The following is a 23,131-nucleotide window of genomic DNA, read 5'->3' as shown; positions in this document are numbered from 1 at the left end:
TGGATAACCCAGAGAGACCTGTGACATCATAATAAACAAAGTTACAGTGAGAAAGTAAACAGCTTTTGGAGACAACATTTAACAAGCTTTCATATAAAGGTTTATTGATATATGAGACACTTTAACTATACAAGATAAAGTACAGGAAGGACGGAAGATACATTTTTCTTCTGCAAAAACAGTAGAATACAAAACCTTGACATTGTCAGTGTCTCGCGCTGTCTGTTGAGCTACAGACACTATTGCCCTCCTCCACACTTCATACTGAGGAACACAAGTAGTAATAATGTTCATTCTGCACTCCTAGGACTCACACACATGATTTCATATCAATATGACGCCATCTGTTGGTTAGCTGTACACTTGCGCACCAGTATCTTTGAGACTGAAGCTTCAAGTGATCAAAACAAACATTCTGACCAGTAAACATGATTTTATGGCTCCTTGCAAGTGCTTTTTGGAAAAAGATATATTTCCTAAAAAAATGACTTTTATAAGATCAAACTGAAAACCGCTAATCATGTCTATTGATGTTCACATCATATTTGTCACCATTCCCACATGAGGAATGTTTATATGAGCTACATCCTAATGGAATCCAGAATCAAGACGATAAACTTAATTTTTTTATTTTTTTTTATAATTTTGTATTTATCCAAAGTGCTAACATACATTTACAGACACCACCCAACACGACAAAACCCAGATACGTGCGACAGACATGTAACATATACCAAAACATAAAGAATTGACGATGAACTTTAGACAAAGGACCACAAGGTGAATCAAAGGGTTCTCTGCGGTTTACTTCCTCGTGTGCCAGCAGGGAGTCAATTCCACACCAATGTAGACAAGGAAAAGACTGAATATCAAGTACAGGTCAGCTGTGGGAGGATTGTGGGGTCAGAGATCAACATAAGGGGTGTGTTACAGGTGAAAAGGTGGGACAGGGGGCTTGTGAGTGGGAGGGGAGGGGAGGTGAGCCTTCTACGGAAGGTTCCGGAACACACACATACAAAGGCAAATGGTGGATGTGTATTACATCACCTTGGCCAGGAAGAATGTCTGGAATGGGTGTCATGAGCATTTGTTCCTGAAGCCTATTTAGCATAGGCCACGTTTGAGGTTTTAACCAAGGGTGTGTCCAGACTATCAATACACATAACACACACACACACACACAAGAGGACATGCTTGCAATGTAATGGTACATATATAAATGAATGGTAATATCAGTTTCCATCAATCCCCACCCCCATGATGAGGCTCCATCAGCAGCATGGTCATTACACAATTCAGCAACAGATAACTGGTTACAGTGGTTAAGGGCCATTACCATAGAATACACACAATTCAGCAACAGATAACTGGTTACAGTGGTTAAGGGCCATTACCATAGAATACACACAATTCAGCAACAGATAACTGGTTACAGTGGTTAAGGGCCATTACCATAGAATACACACAATTCAGCAACAGATAACTGGTTACAGTGGTTAAGGGCCATTACCATAGAATACACACAATTCAGCAACAGATAACTGGTTACAGTGATTAAGGGCCATTACCATAGAAAACATATAGCACAATAGCATCAGACCTACAGGATCATCATATATCTGATCCAATCAGATGCAGCGGTTGTATCAGCAGACCTACAGGATCACCATATATCTGATCCAATCAGATGCAGCGGTTATATCAGCAGACCTACAGGATCACCATATATCTGATCCAATCAGATGCAGCGGTTATATCAGCAGACCTACAGGATCACCATATATCTGATCCAATCAGATGCAGTGGTTATATCAGCAGACCTATAGGATCACCATATATCTGATCCAATCAGATGCAGCGGTTATATCACCAGACCTACAGGATCACCATATATCTGATCCAATCAGATGCAGTGGTTATATCAGCAGACCTACAGGATCACCATATATCTGATCCAATCAGATGCAGTGGTTATATCAGCAGACCTACAGGATCACCATATATCTGATCCAATCAGATGCAGTGGTTATATCAGCAGACCTACAGGATCACCATATATCTGATCCAATCAGATGCAGTGGTTATATCAGCAGACCTATAGGATCACCATATATCTGATCCAATCAGATGCAGCGGTTATATCACCAGACCTACAGGATCACCATATATCTGATCCAATCAGATGCAGTGGTTATATCAGCAGACCTACAGGATCACCATATATCTGATCCAATCAGATGCAGTGGTTATATCAGCAGACCTACAGGATCATCACATCTGAAAGCGCTCGTCTCCCTGATAGAGCTCACTGTGATGAATCTTATTGTTGAAGAGCCTGTGGAGAGACAGAAATTAATTTGCCTGAACTTAATGTAATGTGTACATAATAAGACTTCAATAACTCTCATTTCAAATTATATAACCCACACACTTGTGTGCGTATAGTCTAAACTTACCGCACAGTCTGAGTGGAAGTTGTGGCAGTGACTGTATCGTAGATCAGCTGAGCCCCCTCACCAGTGATGCTGTTGTTACTGAGGCTGGAAGAAGAATGAAGAGCATGAAGAGTCTTGACAGGAAATACTAACAACCATATTCACACACACATAAATGCAAAAACAAGCACTCACAAACTTGCCTACATACAGACATGGTTGCACATAAATTACACACACACACACACACACACACACACACACACACACACACACACACACACACACACACACACACACACACACACACACACACACACACACACACACACACACACACACACACACACACACACACACACACACACACAAACAGACACTTACTCTAGGACTTGTGTTTTGTGCAGGTGTGGAAGCAGTGGTTCCAGGCAATGATCAGTTAGCTGGCAGTGGCTGAGGTCCAGTTCTGACAAGCCTTCAGAATATTCCAGAAACATCCCCAGAGATCCACAAGCCTGTGTGTCCAGCACAGTGTGACTGAGGTCCACCTCCCCACCCACAGCATGGGAGAGAGACACGGCTCTCCTCACACACTCTCTCTCAGAGCCCACACACACCAGAGTCAGGAGCTGCAACAACTGGGCCTTACTGCACCTGAGAGAGAGAGAGAGAGAGAGAGAGAGAGAGAGAGAGACAGAGAGAGAGATTATACCACTGTAAATGGTGAGACAATTTTAAGTCTTTAACAATGATCATATTGTAATCACCATGTCACAGAAAGTCACTTAAACTAAGGCTCTTAGTAACCATGTGTGTATCTCCAATCATGTCATGTTTCCTGCTTGACACTCATGTACTTAGACCTTGACCTTCTCTTACGTCTGACCTAGTTGTTTCCTTTGGGACACAAGCTTTCATTCATGCACTAGCGCTTGGACTTAGCATGTTCTCTTTCGCTGTCTCTCTCTCACACTCATACACACACACTTAGACACTCACACATACACTCAGAAACACACTCAGACACCCACCAGATCTCTCTGTCTCTCTTTCACACACACACACACACACTCACACACACATATACACACATCTCTCTCTCACCAGCTGTCTCTTTAACTACTGGCATATGCATTGCACTCAGACACATTCATCTCTTTTCCCTTGACTTAAAATGTATTTCTTAACAACCACAATTATCTAAAAATGTTAATTACTCCTAATAGGTTAACTTCATCTCTGTTGTCCCACTCCCTTTTCATGTTGTGGTTTCTGAGCTGGCCGTAACACATGCCTTTTAGGGATTTAGCTGCTAGTTTTGGCCAAAACTCCTCCCTGCTGCTTTAAGGCTTCTCTTGTATCTGACCTCAAAGTCTTGGAAGATTTTGGTTCTACAGTGAGAACCCTTGAACACATCATCTTAGAACACAGAAAGCAGTTTCACATCTCACCGCAGATGGACTTTTTCTAGAACAGAGAAAAGGTGTTCTAGACCCGCCTCCTCCACGTCACAATCAAGAAGAGTGAGCTCAGCATTGGTGCTGACACTCTGGATAACCATGGAGATGACCCTGCAGTCTTCAGGTCTCAGGTGCAGAGGTGGTCCCTCTGTATCTTCTGTCAGGTTGACAGCAGATGAGCAGGAGAGATCCAGTCTGTGCTGCAGAGCCTGAAGAAGAGATGCTGCTGCCCCCTGCTGGACGTCTGAGGACTTGCAGCAGTGGAGGAACCTCAACAGCAGCTGCCTGTCAACACTGGAGTCAAATATGCCAAACTCTGTGATGTCAGTAGACACTAAAGAAGTAATTATTACACTGAGCATGATTGTTGAGCTTCTGATGTATTAAATGCAAAAACACTAAGAGTGTTTAGAGTGAAAGGTACTGACACTAGATATGCACCACTCTTAATGCACACATCCAAATATATATATATTTTTTAAATATCCACATGATAATTAAACAAAATTAATGAAATTAAATTAAATGAAAATGTATCATCCATAATTGTAGCCACAATCTGATAAACCCTGAGACCTGAGCTGAGACACATGGCTGAGAAGCTGCAGGAGGCTCTCTAGCTCCCCCTCTGGTATGGAGGTCCACATCAGGTTGAATCTGACTCCCTGGCTGTGCTGTAAGATGAAACGCAGGGCAGCACAGTCAGCAGCATCCAGGCCTCTGGTGGTCAGGTTGATGTAGTTCTCTGTAGATCTCAGCAGGCTGCTCACATACTGAGGAGAACGAGTCTGGTAGATCTCTCTGATGGCAGACCTCACAAAGCCAGGAGTGAGCCTGAGGAGTCATAGTCATTGGCATTGAGTCATTCATCAGAAGCCAAATGTAAATACAATTGTTGTGGAAACAGCCATTGCTAAACAACAAGATTAAGTTTGGATGATGCAGAAAAATAACGTAGGAGCATGTCGCCTAAAACAGCTACCTTGGACAATTAAAAATGACCATATTTCCAATACATTTGTTTTTTCCCAAAAGTTTGAGAGCTGGTCACAACCATTCAATGAAATGTAAAAATAAACCTGAATATACTGCATCACAAATTTCTTTTATAACCGTATCACTAAAATAATCTAATGTAATTTTTAAGTTGTGTATCTGACTTTCATCTTAAGTGATTAAATGTTCATTTAGTATATATTTAGTATTATAGTATATGTGGTCTAGAGCTTTCCATCCGCAATGTTGAGTTTGTCTTAATCACTGCTACCTCTTCATTTGTATCCTGTCCAGCAGAGGAAGGAGTTCTCTAATGTTCATCTCTGTGATCTTGCTCTTCCTGAAGTCCACAGTCACAGGTCCAGGGTGGTGCTGCAGCAGGTAGAGAAGCACTTCCTGGGTCAAAGTGCAGGAGGTCAGGTCTCCTCCCACCTTGTTCAGGAAGGACTGGGTGATTTCAACTTCCTGTGCTTCAGACACAAGCATAACCAGCTGCTGCATAGTTTCCTTACTCAGTCTGGAGAGTCAGAGAGAGGGAAAGAGAGATGGTGACATGGAGGAGAGTTTGAGAAGCTGATGAGGTGTTAAAGTGAAGAATGACCCTGAAATATGAAAAAAGTATTTTCTACCCATTTCATGATCCCTGCAATTACTTCCGTTTTTAACTAATGCAGACTCTTCTAAATAAATACACTGTATAGACAAGGTAGGCCCACATATTTGATCAGTTTGGTGCATCCTTAGAATCACCACCATGAAGTTGTATTGGTTGTACCTTGCTCTACTTGTTTCTGTACCAGCTGAAAATGAACACATATGATCAGATGACTGCTGACACCCTCAAATTCAAGCAATGACTACTGCTCCACCACTAAAGCTGGACAAACATTACAGAAATTCTGTCACTGTCATATGATTAAATATGTGGATTCACCTGAGCTGAAGAGGGTCCTGTAGACAAAGCAGAATGATGAGAGAGTGACCTTCAACTCTGCAAGATGTCAGATCCAGACACTGGACAGTCCAGAGCCTGAGGAGGAGAGACAGACTGCTCAGGACCCTGGACAGCGCTCTCTGAGACACGCTGAGGCTGTCGAGTTCCAGGCTGAGCTCCTCAACTGTGACTGGAGACACAAATCCTGATGTCCTCATCACGCTGGCAAATCTCATCAGTATTTTGCCATTCAACCTGATAATGTAAACCACAAAAAAGTGAGGGGAATTTCACTTGGCAGTCAAACAAAAACATTGCATTGCAAACACCTTACACCTGATATCTCTGATGACAAGAGGTTTACACTGCGCTGGCCAATCTCATCAATATTTTGCCATTCAACCTGATAATGTTAATACAGTTTACATGGAGAATAGCAATGGGAATTGCACTTGTATGTTACAGTAAAACATAGCATTACACCTGATAGCTCTGATGACAAAAGGTTTACACTAAATGTCTACTAAGATGACAGAAATGTATTTGACCTGAGTTTGTGAAGGTGAGAGACCCCTCTGAAGAGCAGCCTGATTCCCCTGAGAGAGATGTGCTCAGGTGTCAGAGTGAGGTCCAGTTTGTAGGGCACCCATCTAAGCACCCTTCCCAAAGACCTGCACATATAGCTGAATAGGTTCCATTCCAGCCGCAGATTAAAGTCCAGACACTTGACCAGATGGATCAGTTCCTCTCTAGACCCAACATCTGTGCAATCCACTAGGAGGGACTGGGCCTCACAGCCACCATGCAATCTTCAAATTGAAAACAATATGGTAATATAAGTTATTCCCAGACAAGAATGAAATGCTTTAAATCATTAATAATTAGGACAGATTAACACCCAGACAAGAATCAAATGCTTCACAACAGTGATTGACATATTTCTGTATATCAAGACACTCAAGATATTACATATCCAGATATTTAAAAATTCAATGTGTTTATTACACTGATGAAAATTAACCCAATGGATTATTCTCCAATAATAATAATTAAAGTAGTTGGATTTTGTGGCGATGGTTTAAAGGAAGGAAGTCAAAACAGCTATGTCATGGGCCCAATTCTATAACATGAGCTAACTAAAATTACAGATTAAAGAATAAGATCTATCTAGCCAGCTATATTCATCTTGATTTCATCATGGACACATGCCCTACTTGTCAATGTGTCAATGGTACACAGATAGAATTGTACAGAGATTTCCTGTTTCTTTTTGGCTTGGGTGACAATGGCATTTGTAATTTGTAATATGATTGCTGAAAGGCTGCAATATATTAGGCTAGGCTATATGTGACAGGACCTGCACCCTCTGGTGTGTGTGTGTGTGTGTGTGTTTGAGAGAGAGGGATAGAGAGATGTGAAATCTAACTACAAACCTAATGCATAGCCTAACCTAACCTATTGCACGCAATTCAGTGCAAGGGTGTAGGTTATTACTATGTAGATTTTTTGACCCCACTTGCACGAAGAAGCAATATTTTCCCTAAACCCGTCTGCCTTGTAGGACCCATGGCTTATGGGTCAACCCGCGAAACACTTACACACAAAAACTAACTCCTTGCCATTAACTATACTTAACTGACTGCATATCGTGAATCTACTGAATGAATCAAAACTGCACTTACTTGAGTTGTGAGATGTAGGGCGGACACTGAAGGAAACTCCTCACTTCACTCTCTTCATCTGACCAGCCTCTCAGCTCTACTAGTCTCTTCTGTGTTTGGAGTTTCAGCACCTCTAGGAAGATGGAGGCCTTTCTCTTTGAGAGGTCGATGTACCAGACTGCAGGTGAACACTGGTAAACTGAGTGTAATGCTGGAAGGAGACGCCTGTCTGTCTTAGTCTCATAGTCCTTCACATATGAATGAAGATCAATGAGGAAATCACTCTGTTCAGAGCTGTACTCATATTCCTCTTTACCCAAAGGGAATGTACTGTAGCTGCACACAGAGGAGAAGAGCTCAGAGAAACTCTCTCCTGTAGCTGAATCACACTCAGCTGCTGCTGCTACACTCAGATTCACCAGAAACTGGAATATGTCTTTGTTATCCCTGAAGTACAGCAGGTTGAACCTAAAAATAAATTGTAAAGGCAATTGGTTAATCAGTTGAAGGCAACAAGTCATGCACTTAAAAGGCCAAAGCACTAAAACACTCATTGCATAGTTCTAAGCGTTGACCAAAATCACACACACATACACACAGAATCTTTGTGCTATTAAAAGCCAGTTTCAGTAAGATTCCGGCAGTTTACCATAGGGGCTGATATATGGCTCCTTTAGTTTGCATCCAAACTTTTCTTCTAATGTTGACATATGCCTAACATAACATCGCCAAAACTCACTGTTTTAATATTTTCAACCTTTACTGACAAAACGCTAGGGCTTTAAAAGTTTCGTGGGGGAATGGGTTTGGGGACATAGGTTTAGATGGTGTTATCTAAACAAAATGCTATGGACACCACTTGGAGAAAACAATTGTGTGCAAAAACCACAATCACAAATGTATAATACGACTGCTGATAGGCTGCTTTATATTAGGCTTGGCTATATATGACAGGACCTGCACCCTCGAGTTTGTGTGTGTGTGTTTTTGAGAGAGAGAGACAGAGAGGGGAAATCCAACTAGAAGCCTAATGCATAGCATAACCTATTGCACCCTATCCAGTGCAAGGCTGCAGGTCATTTGTAACTCAGTCAGAATGCTGCTGGGTAGCTCGCTTGACCCAACCCGCCCAAACCTGTAATATTTTCTGGAAGGTTTCCCATACCTGTGGCCCATGGCTTATGGGTCAACCCATACATCACTAACACACACAGAGGCACGTGCACGACACATACATTCCAAACGACACACATGTATTATATTTAATATATTTAACTGCATGTACTGAGTTAATCAATCACTTCACTGACCTCAGTTGTGAGATGTAGGGCAGACACTGAAGGAAACTCCTCACTTCAATCTCTTCATCTGACCAGCCTCTCAGCTCTACTGGTCTCTTCTGTGTTTGGAGTTTCAGCACCTCTAGGAAGATGGAGGCCTTTCTCTTTGAGAGGTCTATGGACCAGACTGCAGGTGAACACTGGTAAACTGAGTGTAATGCTGGAAGGAGACTCCTGTCTGTCTTAGTCTCATAGTCCTTCACATATGAATAAAGATCAATGAGGAAATCACTCTGTCTAGAGCTGTACTCATGACCAATAGGGAATGTCCTGTAGCTGCATACAGAGGATAAGAGCTCAGAGAAACTCTCTCCTGTAGTTGAATCACACTCAGCTGCTGCTACACTCAGATTCACCAGAAACTGGAATATGTCTTTGTTATCCTCTTCGGAGTGCCACAGGTTGAACCTAAAAGGAAAATGCATGGCCTGACCTACTGCATGTAATTTTGGCTGTAGGTTATTTCTAATTTAGTCAAAACGCTGAAATAAAATATTTTCTGGTAGGTTTTCCCGAACCCGTCCGCCCGTAGGACACATGGCTTATGGGTAGACCTGTGCATCACCAACACACTCACACAAATATACACACACACACACTCCTCGTCATTAAACCAAAATAATAAAAAATTATATTTCAGTTTTTTTTTTACTGAATAAATCAATCACTTTACTGACCTCAGTTGTGAGATGTAGGGCAGACACTGAAGGAAACTCCTCACTTCACTCTCTTCATCTGAGCAGCCTCTCAGCTCTACTGGTTTCTTCTGTGTTTGGAGTTTCAGCACCTCTAGGAAGATGGAGGCCTTTCTCTTTGAGAGGTCTATGGACCAGACTGGGACTGACTGGTACACCTGCTGAAATGTTGGAAGGAGACTCTTGGATGTCTTAGCCTCACATGCCTGGACATGGAGACATAGATCCAGCAGGAAATTACTCCAAATGGGATATTCATAATTTTCATCATAGTCCATGAAAGGAAAATAGTCGTAGTGGCAGACAGATGATAAGAGCGTAGAGAAACCCTCTCCTGATGTTGAATCACGTTCAGCTGCTGCTAAACTGAGATTCACCAGGAACTGGATCACTGTGCTTGTCTCATTATAACAATCCCAATCAAATCTAAAAGGAAGAGATAAATGTAATCAGGTCAAGGCATCTACAATAAAGACAGCTTGCAACACAATTAAGCTTTGTTCATTCATATAGAAATTGACACATTGGGACCTCCTCTGCTAAAATGTACAATACTGTTGTCATTTGGTGTGCTGATGCAGCGGGCGTTTTATCAGGCAAGAATGAAATTGTAGGCCATCTTTACCAGGCTTTAACTCAGCATGCTCTCAGTCAAAATAGTTCCCACATTTTTTGTTCATTGTTATCACTATAAAATAACATAACGTTTATTTATCTTCAACTATAAATAGAGACCCACACATTTGTGTACAAAGACTCTGTATTATTGTAAGCCATCTAAATGTCTCATATACTGTATGTGAAGTATGACCTCACTCTTACTTTGCAAAGAAAAACTGTTCAGCCTGTGGTTACTTCCAATAAACACATTTTTTAAAACTTCCGAACCACATCACATAAGTACAATAAAAACAGTGTTTTGAAATAGAGCTTCACAATTCTGACAGGATAAGAGAGATTCATCTTCTCTGCAAATAACAATGCCATTTATCTTGAAACAAAAGGTCAACTCTACATACAATCTGTCTAAAGAGTTTCTCTCTATTTCATGACATTTTATCATCATCACACTAATACTTTACCTGTGGACATTCACACACTGTATCATCAGGTGGTAGTCCTCTCCACAAGGGTTACTATGTCCACAGTCTCACTGAAACACACACGGCCACTGTGCTCACAGCTCTTACTACACACACACACACACACCCAGAGGCTTTACCTAAACTGGAATATGTCTTTGTTATCCTCTTTGGGGTGCCACAGGCTTTACCTATACTACGGAGCGGTGGGACACCTTGTTAAACCCTTTATTTAACCCTGTCACCCTGACTACCACATCTGCAATATTTTCTGGTAGGCTTTCCTGAACCCGACCGCCCCGTAGGACCCATAGCTTATGGGCCGACCCGTGCATCTCAAACACACTCACACAAACTTCTTGTCATTAAACCAAAATTATGAGAAAATATATTTCACTTATGTTATTGTATGTACTGAATGAACCAAGCACTCCACTGACCTCAGCTGTGAGATGTAGGGCAGACACTGAAGGAAACTCCTCACTTCACTCTCTTCATCTGACCAGCCTCTCAGCTCTACTGGTCTCTTCTGTGTTTGGAGTTTCAGCACTTCTAGGAAAATGGAGGCCTTTCTCTTTGAGAGGTCTATGGACCAGACTGCAGGTGCTGACTGGTAAACTGAGTGTAATGCTGGAATGAGACTCCTGTCTGTCTTAGTCTCATAGTCCTTCACATATGAATGAAGATCAATGAGGAAATCACTCTGTCTAGAGCTGTCCTCACGACCCAAAGGGAATGTACTGTAGCTGCACACAGAGGATAAGAGCTCAGAGAAACTCTCTCCTGAAGCTGAATCACACTCAGCTGGTGCTACACTCAGATTCACCAGAAACTGGAAAACCTTTTCAGGCGTCTTACTCAGGACATCTTGTGAGAATCTGAAAAAAGAAAATAGCTAATCAGTTCAAGGCAATACACTAAAAAGGCTAACACATTAAAGACACTGCTTCCATAGTAGTAAGCTTTGACCAAACATGGATCAAACTAAGGAAAGGAGATGTAGCGGAAAACAGATGATAAAGAGCTCAGAGAAACCATCTCTTGATGCTGAAACCCATCAGCTGCTGCTACACTGAGATTCACCAGGAACTGGATAATTGTGCTTGACTCTTCCTTTATTAGCTTCTGATCAAAACTAAAAGGAAGTGATGAATGTTATCAGGTCAAGGCATACACAATAAAGACAGCTCTGTTAGAATGCTCAGGACAAGAGCTACAAATCACTCATCAGGAATGAATCAAGCACTTCACTGACCTCAGTTGTGAGATGTAGGGAAGACACTGTAGGAAACTCCTCACTTCACTCTCTTCATCTGACCAGCCTCTCAGCTCTACTGGTCTCTTCTGTGTTTGGAGTTTCAGCACTTCAAGACAAAGGGGGGCCTTTCTTTGTGAGAGGTTTATGATCAAGACTGCAGGAGCCAAGTGGAAAACTGGCTGCAATGTTGGAAGAAGCTCCCTGCCTTTTTGAGCCTCACAGGTCTTCACATGTGAGTATAGCTCCATCAGGAAGTGAAAAAAGGCAGATCTATTATGTTCCCAGTCATAAACATAAGTAGACCTCAGCAATGCCTGTACTGTGGTGACTGCAGATGCATTGCCATCGATAGCTGCTTGAACACACAGATTCATGTGGAATAACTGTATTCTCTTTTCACTCTCCTTTGACTTCATACCCAAGATCTCATCTGGAAGGAAACTGCATAGACAAAGATTAGTGTGATATATTGAAATACTTTAATCAACACATAAATCAAACTAACCAATAATAAATCAACAATATTCATAAAAATGTAATATAGTCCTCTGTGTAGCCACCAGAGTTGAAGTTGAAAATATGTCTGTATCTTTCCATTATATTATTACATTGTGTACACTTTAGTGTAGCTTTCATTTGGATTAATTTGTTACATGTTATATATACCTCAGCTGTGAGATGTAGGGCAGACACTGTAGGAAACTCCTCACTTCACTTTCTTCATCTGACCAGCCTCTCAGCTCTACTGGTCTCTTCTGTGTTTGGAGTTTCAGCACTTCTAGGAAAATGGAGGCCTTTCTCTTTGAGAGGTCTATGGACCAGACTGCAGGTGCTGACTGGTAAACTGAGTGTAATGCTGGAATGAGACTCCTGTCTGTCTTAGTCTCATAGTCCTTCACATATGAATGAAGATCAATGAGGAAATCACTCTGTCTAGAGCTGTCCTCACGACCCAAAGGGAATGTACTGTAGCTGCACACAGAGGATAAGAGCTCAGAGAAACTCTCTCCTGAAGCTGAATCACACTCAGCTGGTGCTACACTCAGATTCACCAGAAACTGGAAAACCTTTTCAGGCGTCTTACTCAGGACATCTTGTGAGAATCTGAAAAAAGAAAATAGCTAATCAGTTCAAGGCAATACACTAAAAAGGCTAACACATTAAAGACACTGCTTCCATAGTAGTAAGCTTTGACCAAACATGGATCAAACTAAGGAAAGGAGATGTAGCGGAAAACAGATGATAAAGAGCTCAGAGAAACCATCTCTTGATGCTGAAACCCATCAGCTGCTGCTACACTGAGATTCACCAGGAACTGGATAATTGTGCTTGACTCTTCCTTTATTAGCTTCTGATCAAAACTAAAAGGAAGTGATGAATGTTATCAGGTCAAGGCATACACAATAAAGACAGCTCTGTTAGAATGCTCAGGACAAGAGCTACAAATCACTCATCAGGAATGAATCAAGCACTTCACTGACCTCAGTTGTGAGATGTAGGGAAGACACTGTAGGGAACTCCTCACTTCACTCTCTTCATCTGACCAGCCTCTCAGCTCTACTGGTCTCTTCTGTGTTTGGAGTTTCAGCACTTCTAGGAAAATGGAGGCCTTTCTCTTTGAGAGGTCTATGGACCAGACTGCAGGTGCTGACTGGTAAACTGAGTGTAATGCTGGAATGAGACTCCTGTCTGTCTTAGTCTCATAGTCCTTCACATATGAATGAAGATCAATGAGGAAATCACTCTGTCTAGAGCTGTCCTCACGACCCAAAGGGAATGTACTGTAGCTGCACACAGAGGATAAGAGCTCAGAGAAACTCTCTCCTGAAGCTGAATCACACTCAGCTGGTGCTACACTCAGATTCACCAGAAACTGGAAAACCTTTTCAGGCGTCTTACTCAGGACATCTTGTGAGAATCTGAAAAAAGAAAATAGCTAATCAGTTCAAGGCAATACACTAAAAAGGCTAACACATTAAAGACACTGCTTCCATAGTAGTAAGCTTTGACCAAACATGGATCAAACTAAGGAAAGGAGATGTAGCGGAAAACAGATGATAAAGAGCTCAGAGAAACCATCTCTTGATGCTGAAACCCATCAGCTGCTGCTACACTGAGATTCACCAGGAACTGGATAATTGTGCTTGACTCTTCCTTTATTAGCTTCTGATCAAAACTAAAAGGAAGTGATGAATGTTATCAGGTCAAGGCATACACAATAAAGACAGCTCTGTTAGAATGCTCAGGACAAGAGCTACAAATCACTCATCAGGAATGAATCAAGCACTTCACTGACCTCAGTTGTGAGATGTAGGGAAGACACTGTAGGGAACTCCTCACTTCACTCTCTTCATCTGACCAGCCTCTCAGCTCTACTGGTCTCTTCTGTGTTTGGAGTTTCAGCACTTCTAGGAAAATGGAGGCCTTTCTCTTTGAGAGGTCTATGGACCAGACTGCAGGTGCTGACTGGTAAACTGAGTGTAATGCTGGAAGGAGACTCCTGTCTGTCTTAGTCTCATAGTCCTTCACATATGAATGAAGATCAATGAGGAAATCACTCTGTCTAGAGCTGTCCTCACGACCCAAAGGGAATGTACTGTAGCTGCACACAGAGGATAAGAGCTCAGAGAAACTCTCTCCTGAAGCTGAATCACACTCAGCTGGTGCTACACTCAGATTCACCAGAAACTGGAAAACCTTTTCAGGCGTCTTACTCAGGACATCTTGTGAGAATCTGAAAAAAGAAAATAGCTAATCAGTTCAAGGCAATACACTAAAAAGGCTAACACATTAAAGACACTGCTTCCATAGTAGTAAGCTTTGACCAAACATGGATCAAACTAAGGAAAGGAGATGTAGCGGAAAACAGATGATAAAGAGCTCAGAGAAACCATCTCTTGATGCTGAAACCCATCAGCTGCTGCTACACTGAGATTCACCAGGAACTGGATAATTGTGCTTGACTCTTCCTTTATTAGCTTCTGATCAAAACTAAAAGGAAGTGATGAATGTTATCAGGTCAAGGCATACACAATAAAGACAGCTCTGTTAGAATGCTCAGGACAAGAGCTACAAATCACTCATCAGGAATGAATCAAGCACTTCACTGACCTCAGTTGTGAGATGTAGGGAAGACACTGTAGGAAACTCCTCACTTCACTCTCTTCATCTGACCAGCCTCTCAGCTCTACTGGTCTCTTCTGTGTTTGGAGTTTCAGCACTTCAAGACAAAGGGGGGCCTTTCTTTGTGAGAGGTTTATGATCAAGACTGCAGGAGCCAAGTGGAAAACTGGCTGCAATGTTGGAAGAAGCTCCCTGCCTTTTTGAGCCTCACAGGTCTTCACATGTGAGTATAGCTCCATCAGGAAGTGAAAAAAGGCAGATCTATTATGTTCCCAGTCATAAACATAAGTAGACCTCAGCAATGCCTGTACTGTGGTGACTGCAGATGCATTGCCATCGATAGCTGCTTGAACACACAGATTCATGTGGAATAACTGTATTCTCTTTTCACTCTCCTTTGACTTCATACCCAAGATCTCATCTGGAAGGAAACTGCATAGACAAAGATTAGTGTGATATATTGAAATACTTTAATCAACACATAAATCAAACTAACCAATAATAAATCAACAATATTCATAAAAATGTAATATAGTCCTCTGTGTAGCCACCAGAGTTGAAGTTGAAAATATGTCTGTATCTTTCCATTATATTATTACATTGTGTACACTTTAGTGTAGCTTTCATTTGGATTAATTTGTTACATGTTATATTTACCTCAGCTGTGAGATGTAGGGCAGACACTGAAGGAGACTCCTCACTTCACTCTCTTCATCTGACCAGCCTCTCAGCTCTACTGGTCTCTTCTGTGTTTGGAGTTTCAGCACTTCTAGGAAAATGGAGGCCTTTCTCTTTGAGAGGTCTATGGACCAGACTGCAGGTGCTGACTGGTAAACTGAGTGTAATGCTGGAATGAGACTCCTGTCTGTCTTAGTCTCATAGTCCTTCACGTATGAATGAAGATCAATGAGGAAATCACTCTGTCTAGAGCTGTCCTCACGACCCAAAGGGAATGTACTGTAGCTGCACACAGAGGATAAGAGCTCAGAGAAACTCTCTCCTGAAGCTGAATCACACTCAGCTGCTGCTGCACTCAGATTCACCAGAAACTGGAAAACCTTTTCAGGCGTCTTACTCAGGAAATCTTGTGAGCATCTGAAAAAAGGAGATAGCTTATCAGTTCAGGGCAATGCACTAAAAAGGCTAACACATTAAAGACACTGCTTGCATAGTGGTGGGCCTCGTTTCCCGAACGCGCACTTAGCCTAAAAAGCACTTGAAATCGTTCGTAAGAGGAATCCTACGTTGCAGACCGGTTTCCCGACGGGGCACTTAGCTTAAGTGTATCTTTCGTTGAGAAGAATTCTATGTGTGGTCAGGACCAGTAGTAACTTCACACTTAGCGATTTAATCCAACAGGGGCGTCGTTGGACCGTCGTTCGGAAGAAAGGGGAATTTAAAAAAAAAAACATGGCTACTTGAAGCGAGGAATATTTTACATTAATAAAGCTATCTACACAACTTTTTATATGTTTATAATGACTCGGTTTGATCGGAAATGTACTACGCGACCAATGCAGAGTATGTAGGTCTTTACTGAAGCTTTCAAACAGTAGTTTGATGGCACATTTAGCGCTTATGCCACCACTCCATTGGCTTATATGGTAGCTTTATAGCTAGGTGGTTGTTTCGTGCCCTACACAGTTGTCCAATATATATTTGCACGATGTATATTTTGCAACGATGTTTCTGTGTATAGCACATCATGAGAATGTCATTGTTTCACCTGCCTATTCCCATCAAAATAGAAAAAAAAGAATATTGAGTATTTGAAAATAAAGATTAGGCTATACAAAACTAGTGCAGTGCCCGTAGGAATTATGCATTCTGTAGTGTAAGCAGACGTAGAGCTGTTGGGTAGTGTAATGGCAAGACATATTTGCACTCCACATAGGTACAGGTTACACTGAAGTATTATTGTGATGCATGTTTCCTTTTCATTAAGAAATGTGTTAATGGTAGCCTTTTTGAATTTGTTACCAACAAATAAAGTTTGAGATTATGTAGTGGATGCAGTTGAATATAGATGTCAACGTTGCTGTCTAAACTATAAACTAAATGTCATGAAGAAAGAAAGAAATAATTTAAAATGAAGTTATGGTTGAAATAGGATCACTTCTTTATTGTAAGGGTAAGTGTAGGGTAAGAATGGGCATGCAGTTGGACTCAAATGTAGGTTAATTTTATTGAATGTATGTAGCCTACTGTACTGTATGACTTCGATGATGGCAGCTTTGACAGCCCACTCTCAGACAGATGCAATAAATGTCCTTACAATGGGAACACAGTTTAACTCTGCTGGAGATGGCGTTACTATCCCCGCCCCAAATTCAGTGCGCAGTGTACGTTCGATGCACGCATAGGCTAGCTAATTTCACAGCAATTAACGTAAACAGGTTAACGTGACGTAAACAGCTCCTAAGAGCTACTTAAGAACTCGTGCACGTCGCGCTCGTGCACCTGACTTTAAGTTGATGGTTGGGAAACCCTCGTAAGTAGAAAGTGTTCTTGCGTCTACGATGTCGCGAAAATCCACGTAGAACGTTAAGATACATCGTTATCGGGAAACGAGGCCGTGAGCATTGACAAAGCACACTCACACAGAAATCTCTTAAGAGCGAGTTTTTGTTAGATTCAGGCAGTTTACCATAGGGGCTGAAACATGGCACTTTAGTTTTCATCATTACCTTTTCCCAGTGCAGACACATGCAAATCATGGTATTCCAATGTTAATCATTTTCAGCTTTTCCTAAAAAGTCCTGGGGCTTTTAAAGTGTTGGGGGCGAGGTGAAGCGTAATGTTGAGGAGAATGGACATTTAGGATGTCACCTTCAATTATCTAATTGTGCCCTCATTCAACCCTCCTTAAAATGTTCTATGTGAATACAAACCTCTGAGGCATGTCAACATGATCCAGGCTAACCCAAGGTGCTATCACCAGGTGGCCCTTCAAAACAGTACTATTGATTTCTGGTGCCTTATTCAGGTGCCTCTAACAGCGTGCAACACAATTGAGCCTTGTTCATTCACACAGAAATTGACACATTGGGACCTCATCTGCTAAAGAGTACATGAACGATACTGTTGCCATTTTGGATTGCTGATACAGAGGGAGTTTTTTCAGGCAAGAATTAAACTGTAGGCAATCTTTAGGAGGCTTTATCTCAGCGTGATCTCAGTCAAAATAGTTGCAACCTGTCTAATGCTGTTCTTCTACACTTCTATTATCTGTGCTATGAATATATAGGTGCCTTTTTGACTGGCTACTTTAACAATATTTAAGTTGTCTAGTTGAGCCACAAGAACACTTCACTATGGTCGGGGCTTTTTAATGCTTTATTGATATAGGACAGTGTAGAGAGAAACCCTGTAGGAACCATTGATTATGGGCCGAACCGTGTATCACTAACACACACAAAAACTTCTTGCCATTAAAACCAAAATGATGAAAAAATACTTTTAATTAATTGAACTATGAACTGAATGAATCAGGCACTTCACTGACCTCAGTTGTGAGATGTAGGGCAGACACTGAAGGAAACTCCTCACTTCACTCTCTTCATCTGACCAGCCTCTCAGCTCTACTGGTTTCTTCTGTGTTTGGAGTTTCAGCACCTCTAGGAAGATGGAGGCCTTTCTCTTTGAGAGGTCTATGGACCAGACTGGAGGGACTGACTGGTAAATCTGCTTCAATGTTGAAAGGAGACTCTTGGCTGTTTCAGCCTCACAAGCCTGGGCATGGAGGTATAGATCCAGCAGGAAATCACTCTGAATGGCATCATCATCAGCATAGTTCTCATGAGGAAAGAAGTAGCAGCGGCAGACAGATGATAAGAGCTTAAAGGAACTCTCTCCTGATGTTGAATAATGTCTAGCTGCTGCTACACTGAGATTCACCAGGAACTGGATTATCGTGCTTGACTCTTCAGCTCTTGTCTCCCGATCAAAACTAAAAGAAGTGATGAATGTATTCAGGTCAAGGTATACACAATACAGACAGATCTGGTAGAATGCTCAGGACACGAGCTTCAAATCACTGCTCAGGAATGAAACAAGCCCATCACTGACCTCAGTTGTGAGATGTAGGGCAGACACTGAAGGAAACTCCTCACTTCACTCTCTTCATCTGACCAGCCTCTTAGCTGTACTGGTTTCTTCTGTGTTTGGAGTTTCAGCACCTCTAGGAAGATGGAGGCTTTTCTCTTTGAGAGGTCTATGGACCAGACTGCAGGAACTAACTGGTAAATCTGCTTCAATGTCGGAAGAAGCTTTGTGCCTTTTTGAGCCTCACAGGTCTTCACATGTGAGTATAGCTCCATCAAGAAGTCAATAAAGGCAGAACTGTCAAGTTCCCAGTCAACATAAAAAGACCTCAGCAATGCCTGTACTCTGGTGACAGATGCATTGCCACCGAGAGCTGCTTGAACACACAGATTCATGTGGAATGACTGTATTCTCTCTTCACCCTCATCTGGTTTGAAACTGCATAGACAAAGATTAGTGTGAGATATTGAAATACATATTAATCAACACATAAATCAAACTAACCAATAATAAATGTACAATATTCATCCAAAAGTCATGTCTTCTGTGTAGCCACCAGAATTGAAGTTAAAAGCATGTCTGTATCTTTCCATTATATTACTATATTGTGTGTACACTATAGTGTAGCTTTCATTTGGATACATTTGTTAATATATACCTCAGCTGTGAGATGTAGGGCAGACACTGAAGGAAACTCCTCACTTCACTCTCTTCATCTGACCAGCCTCTCAGCTCTACTGGTTTCTTCTGTGTTTGGAGTTTCAGCACCTCTAGGAAGATGGAGGCCTTTCTCTTTGAGAGGTTTATGGACCAGACTGGAGGAACTGACTGGTAAATCTGCTGAAATGTTGGAAGGAGACTCTTGGCTGTTTTAGCCTCACAGCCCTGTACACAGATGTATAGATCCAGTAGGAAATCACTTTGAGTGGCATCATCATCAGCAAAGTCCTCATAAGTAGAGGAGTTGTAGCAGCAGACAGAGGATAAGAGCTTAAAGAAACCCTCTCCTGAGGTTGAATCATGTTCAGCTGCTGCTACACTGAGATTCACCAGGAACTGGAGTATTGTGCTTGACTCTTCCTTTTTTTCCTGATCAAATCTAAAAGGAGGTGATGAATGTTATCAGGTCAAGGCATTGACAATAAATACAGATCTGATGAAATGCTCAGGACATGAGATACAAATCACTGCTCAGGAATGAAACAATCGCTTAACTGACCTCAGTTGTGAGATGTAGGGCAGACACTGAAGGAAACTCCTCACTTCACTCTCTTCATCTGACCAGCCTCTCAGCTCTACTGGTCTCTTCTGTGTTTGGAGTTTCAGCACTTCAAGAAGAAGGGAGGCCTTTCTCTTTGAGAGGTCAATGGACCAGACTGCAGGAGCTGAGTGGAAAACTGGCTGCAATGTTGGAAGAAGCTCCCTGCCTTTTTGAGCCTCACAGGTCTTCACATGTGAGTACAGCTCCATCAGGAAGTGAATAAAGGCAGATCCATCAACATAAGAAGACCTCAGCAATGCCTGTACTGTGGTGACTGAAGATGCATTGCCATCGAGAGCTGCTTGAACACACAGATTCATGTGGAATGACTGTATTCTCACTTCACCCTCATCTGGTTTGAAACTGCATAAACAAAGATTAGTGTGAGATATTGAAATACATATCAATCAACGCATAAACCAAACTAACCAATAATACATGTGCAATAGTCATCCAAAAGTCATATAGTCGTCTGTTTAGTCACCAGAATTTTAGTTAAAAACATCTCTGTATCTTTTCATTAAATTATATATTGTGTAGACTATAGTGTAGCTTTCATTTGTATTAATGTGTTATATGCAATATACCTCAGCTGTGAGATGTAGGGCAGACACTGAAGGAAACTTCTCACTTCACTCTCTTCATCTGACCAGCCTCTCAGCTCTACTGGTCTCTTCTGTGTTTGGAGTTTCAGCACTTCTAGGAAGATGGAGGCCTTTCTCTTTGAGAGGTCTATGGACCAGACTGGAGGACCTAACTGGTAAACAGGCAGTAGTGCTGAAATGAGACTCCTGCCAGTTTGTGACTCATAGTCTCTTGTATGAGAGTACAGATCTAAGAGGAGATCAGATTCATTGTAAACACTGGAGAGTTCCCACTCCTCAAAGGATATTCTCTCAAGCTGAGGTGGAGACAATCTGTTTCAACACACAATACAGAAGAGGGAACAGGCACATTAGAGGGTTTATTCCCTCATCTCTAACAATCTCATAAGAACATGTGAAATTTCATCTCAATCATTTCATATTAAATTAGCATTATATCAGTTAGTAACAGCAAGTAGTTTGTAGATATAAATATATACTGTGATTGACTATGTGTCACGGACATCAGGCTAGACACAGACTTTACATTTACATTTAGTCATTTAGCATATGCTTTTACCCAAAGCGATGTACAAGGGAGACTTAACAAGGATGGGGTTTATTCAGAGTCAACCAGCGACAGATGGCAGGCAAATGATAAACTGAACAGACTGGAAGAAACTCAATTAAACCGTCAAAATACACAATGCTCAGAGGATCTAGGGAAAACAGAAACCGTCCATGCTAGGAATTAAACCAGAACTAACTAAACCATGGCTTACGAAGGAGCAGGAACAAACACAGGAATAAATAGTGTGGTGGAGGGAGTGACAGGTGTAGGTAATCAGGCAATCAGGTTACTGGGAATGTGAGGTGAGTTGAATCAGGAGGGGGCCGTGGCAGGAGCAGGGCTCAGCGCTAGAGTGACATTATGAAATGCTATTTTCTACAAATAATTGTTATTAAAGCCTCCCAATGCTCTTCTACTTTAAGAAAATACTTTACTAATTGAAAATACTAATAAACATGAACATAAACCCATCTCTATGGTCACTCATAGTGGATGTATTAACGCAAGTCTAGAAATGTTCCTTTCTTTCAGATATGCCAAATACTGTAAACCTAAAGGAAATTGTGAATCATCTATGAATGAAGTACCTGACAGAGCTAAGGTGTGGAAGAAGACTGAGAACGAGCTTGTAGACAGCCTCACTCAGAAGCTGTCTAGTTGGGTCCAAGTGCAGGATCAGTCTTATCTTCTCTGGTCTCTGGCGTATCACTTCTCCTGCTCTCTCAAACATGGATGTCTCCCACACTGGGAGGTGCAACTCTGGTCCAAACCTATCCAGCAGATCAGTACAATGCTTCTGGTTTTCAAAGCCCAATGCTGCTGTCCAAATTGTTTGTGAAATGCAAGAATCAACTCTGCAGAGATAAAAAAAAGTCAAAGTTAATCATAAAGCCATTAACATAACCAATGTTTGGACAAAACACCATTTCGGTATAATTACTCCTTAAATTCAGTTTTATCAAACACAGAAACACACATGTGGGTGTGTGTGTTTGTGTGTGTTTGTGTAACCGGACAGCATTTTTTTTAAGTACTATGAAATTCTTACCGGAAGTGCTGATGGCAGTCAAGAATGAGCTTCAGTAATTGTTCAGAGATATCACAATTCTTCAGGTCTAACACAATCTCCCTCTGTGTTGACTGTCTGACTACATAAGACACTGCACAGCACTGATGAGGGTCAAGGCATCCATCCATCAAATCACAATGATAGTTAATTCTCGTGAGAAAGAGGAGACATGCTTGAGGTGACTGCAATTCAAACAGACACTGACAGAGAAAGAGAAAGTCTTCATCATCGTGTTCTGGGATGACCCCATCTTCTAGTTGGTGGTCTGCCTCTGTGTGTATGAATGTACGGAAAAGTTTCTCATGAAATCCACTAGACATCAGTTTAATGTGCTCTTCTGGAAACAGACACTTCACTAATGAGACATTTTTCTCAGACAGGAGACCACTCAGGAAAGGAACGACAGGCCTCATGTGCTTTCCTTCTTCAGTTTTGCAGTCCTGAAGAACTCCATCAATGTCCTTTGGATTATCAAGCAGCCACATAGCAGTAAAGAATTCCTGCATCGTGTTGTGAAGGAAGGTGCCATACGTTTTTTCCAAAGTGGGACTCTCTTTCAAGACGAACTGGGTCAGAAAATTAAGCTCAATGTCGCTGTCTTCACAGTCATGTAGGACT

General features: G+C 41.7%; 3 protein-coding genes and 1 long non-coding RNA gene across 4 annotated transcripts; all 4 read right to left on the bottom strand.

Annotated features, from left to right (window-relative positions):
* Positions 1-270: 270 nt before the first annotated feature.
* On the bottom strand, positions 271-4,016 carry LOC308382252 (uncharacterized protein). The gene is made up of 4 exons (XM_080859949.1): positions 3,887-4,016; positions 2,820-3,089; positions 2,457-2,540; positions 271-2,335 (listed from the first exon to the last, which is right to left on the bottom strand). Exons 1-4 carry the CDS (start codon positions 3,994-3,996, stop codon positions 2,272-2,274), a joined length of 528 nt encoding a protein of 175 aa, XP_080716075.1. The 5' UTR covers positions 3,997-4,016; the 3' UTR covers positions 271-2,271.
* Positions 4,017-4,022: 6 nt separating this feature from the next.
* LOC308382347 (uncharacterized protein) lies at positions 4,023-12,549 on the bottom strand (the record flags this gene model as incomplete). Its single annotated transcript, XM_080860068.1, has 12 exons — positions 12,528-12,549; positions 11,859-12,302; positions 11,044-11,481; positions 9,504-9,947; positions 8,797-9,102; positions 7,508-7,954; positions 6,374-6,634; positions 5,826-6,080; positions 5,163-5,408; positions 4,472-4,729; positions 4,126-4,189; positions 4,023-4,052 (listed from the first exon to the last, which is right to left on the bottom strand). The coding sequence occupies exons 2-12, from the start codon at positions 12,275-12,277 to the stop codon at positions 4,023-4,025; spliced, it is 3,168 nt and encodes a 1,055-aa protein (XP_080716194.1). The 5' UTR covers positions 12,278-12,302; positions 12,528-12,549.
* Positions 12,550-13,071: 522 nt separating this feature from the next.
* On the bottom strand, positions 13,072-15,770 carry LOC308382346 (uncharacterized protein; the record flags this gene model as incomplete). Its single annotated transcript, XM_080860067.1, has 5 exons — positions 15,642-15,770; positions 14,973-15,416; positions 14,158-14,595; positions 13,343-13,780; positions 13,072-13,222 (listed from the first exon to the last, which is right to left on the bottom strand). The coding sequence occupies exons 2-5, from the start codon at positions 15,389-15,391 to the stop codon at positions 13,072-13,074; spliced, it is 1,446 nt and encodes a 481-aa protein (XP_080716193.1). The 5' UTR covers positions 15,392-15,416; positions 15,642-15,770.
* Positions 15,771-21,142: 5,372 nt separating this feature from the next.
* LOC308382157 lies at positions 21,143-22,738 on the bottom strand. The gene is made up of 3 exons (XR_013969050.1): positions 22,493-22,738; positions 22,032-22,298; positions 21,143-21,206 (listed from the first exon to the last, which is right to left on the bottom strand). It is a non-coding gene; the product is annotated as an uncharacterized lncRNA (long non-coding RNA).
* Positions 22,739-23,131: the final 393 nt, after the last annotated feature.

Source organism: Sprattus sprattus (genome assembly GCF_963457725.1).
Source record: "Sprattus sprattus genome assembly, chromosome: 21".
Taxonomy (NCBI): Eukaryota; Metazoa; Chordata; class Actinopteri; order Clupeiformes; family Clupeidae; genus Sprattus; species Sprattus sprattus.
This window is presented reverse-complemented; position numbering and strand designations above follow the sequence as displayed.

Bases quoted from the DNA above. Each gene is read 5' to 3' on its own strand.
- LOC308382252 (XM_080859949.1), bottom strand. From the start codon at position 3,996: ATGGTTATCCAGAGTGTCAGCACCAATGCTGAGCTCACTCTTCTTGAT. The intron at 3,090-3,886 runs GTGAGATGTGAA...TCTCTCTCTCAG, and splicing joins CTAGAAAAAGTCCATCTGCG to GTGCAGTAAGGCCCAGTTGT. The intron at 2,336-2,456 runs GTAAGTTTAGAC...GTCTCTCCACAG, and splicing joins ACTTCCACTCAGACTGTGCG to GCTCTTCAACAATAAGATTC.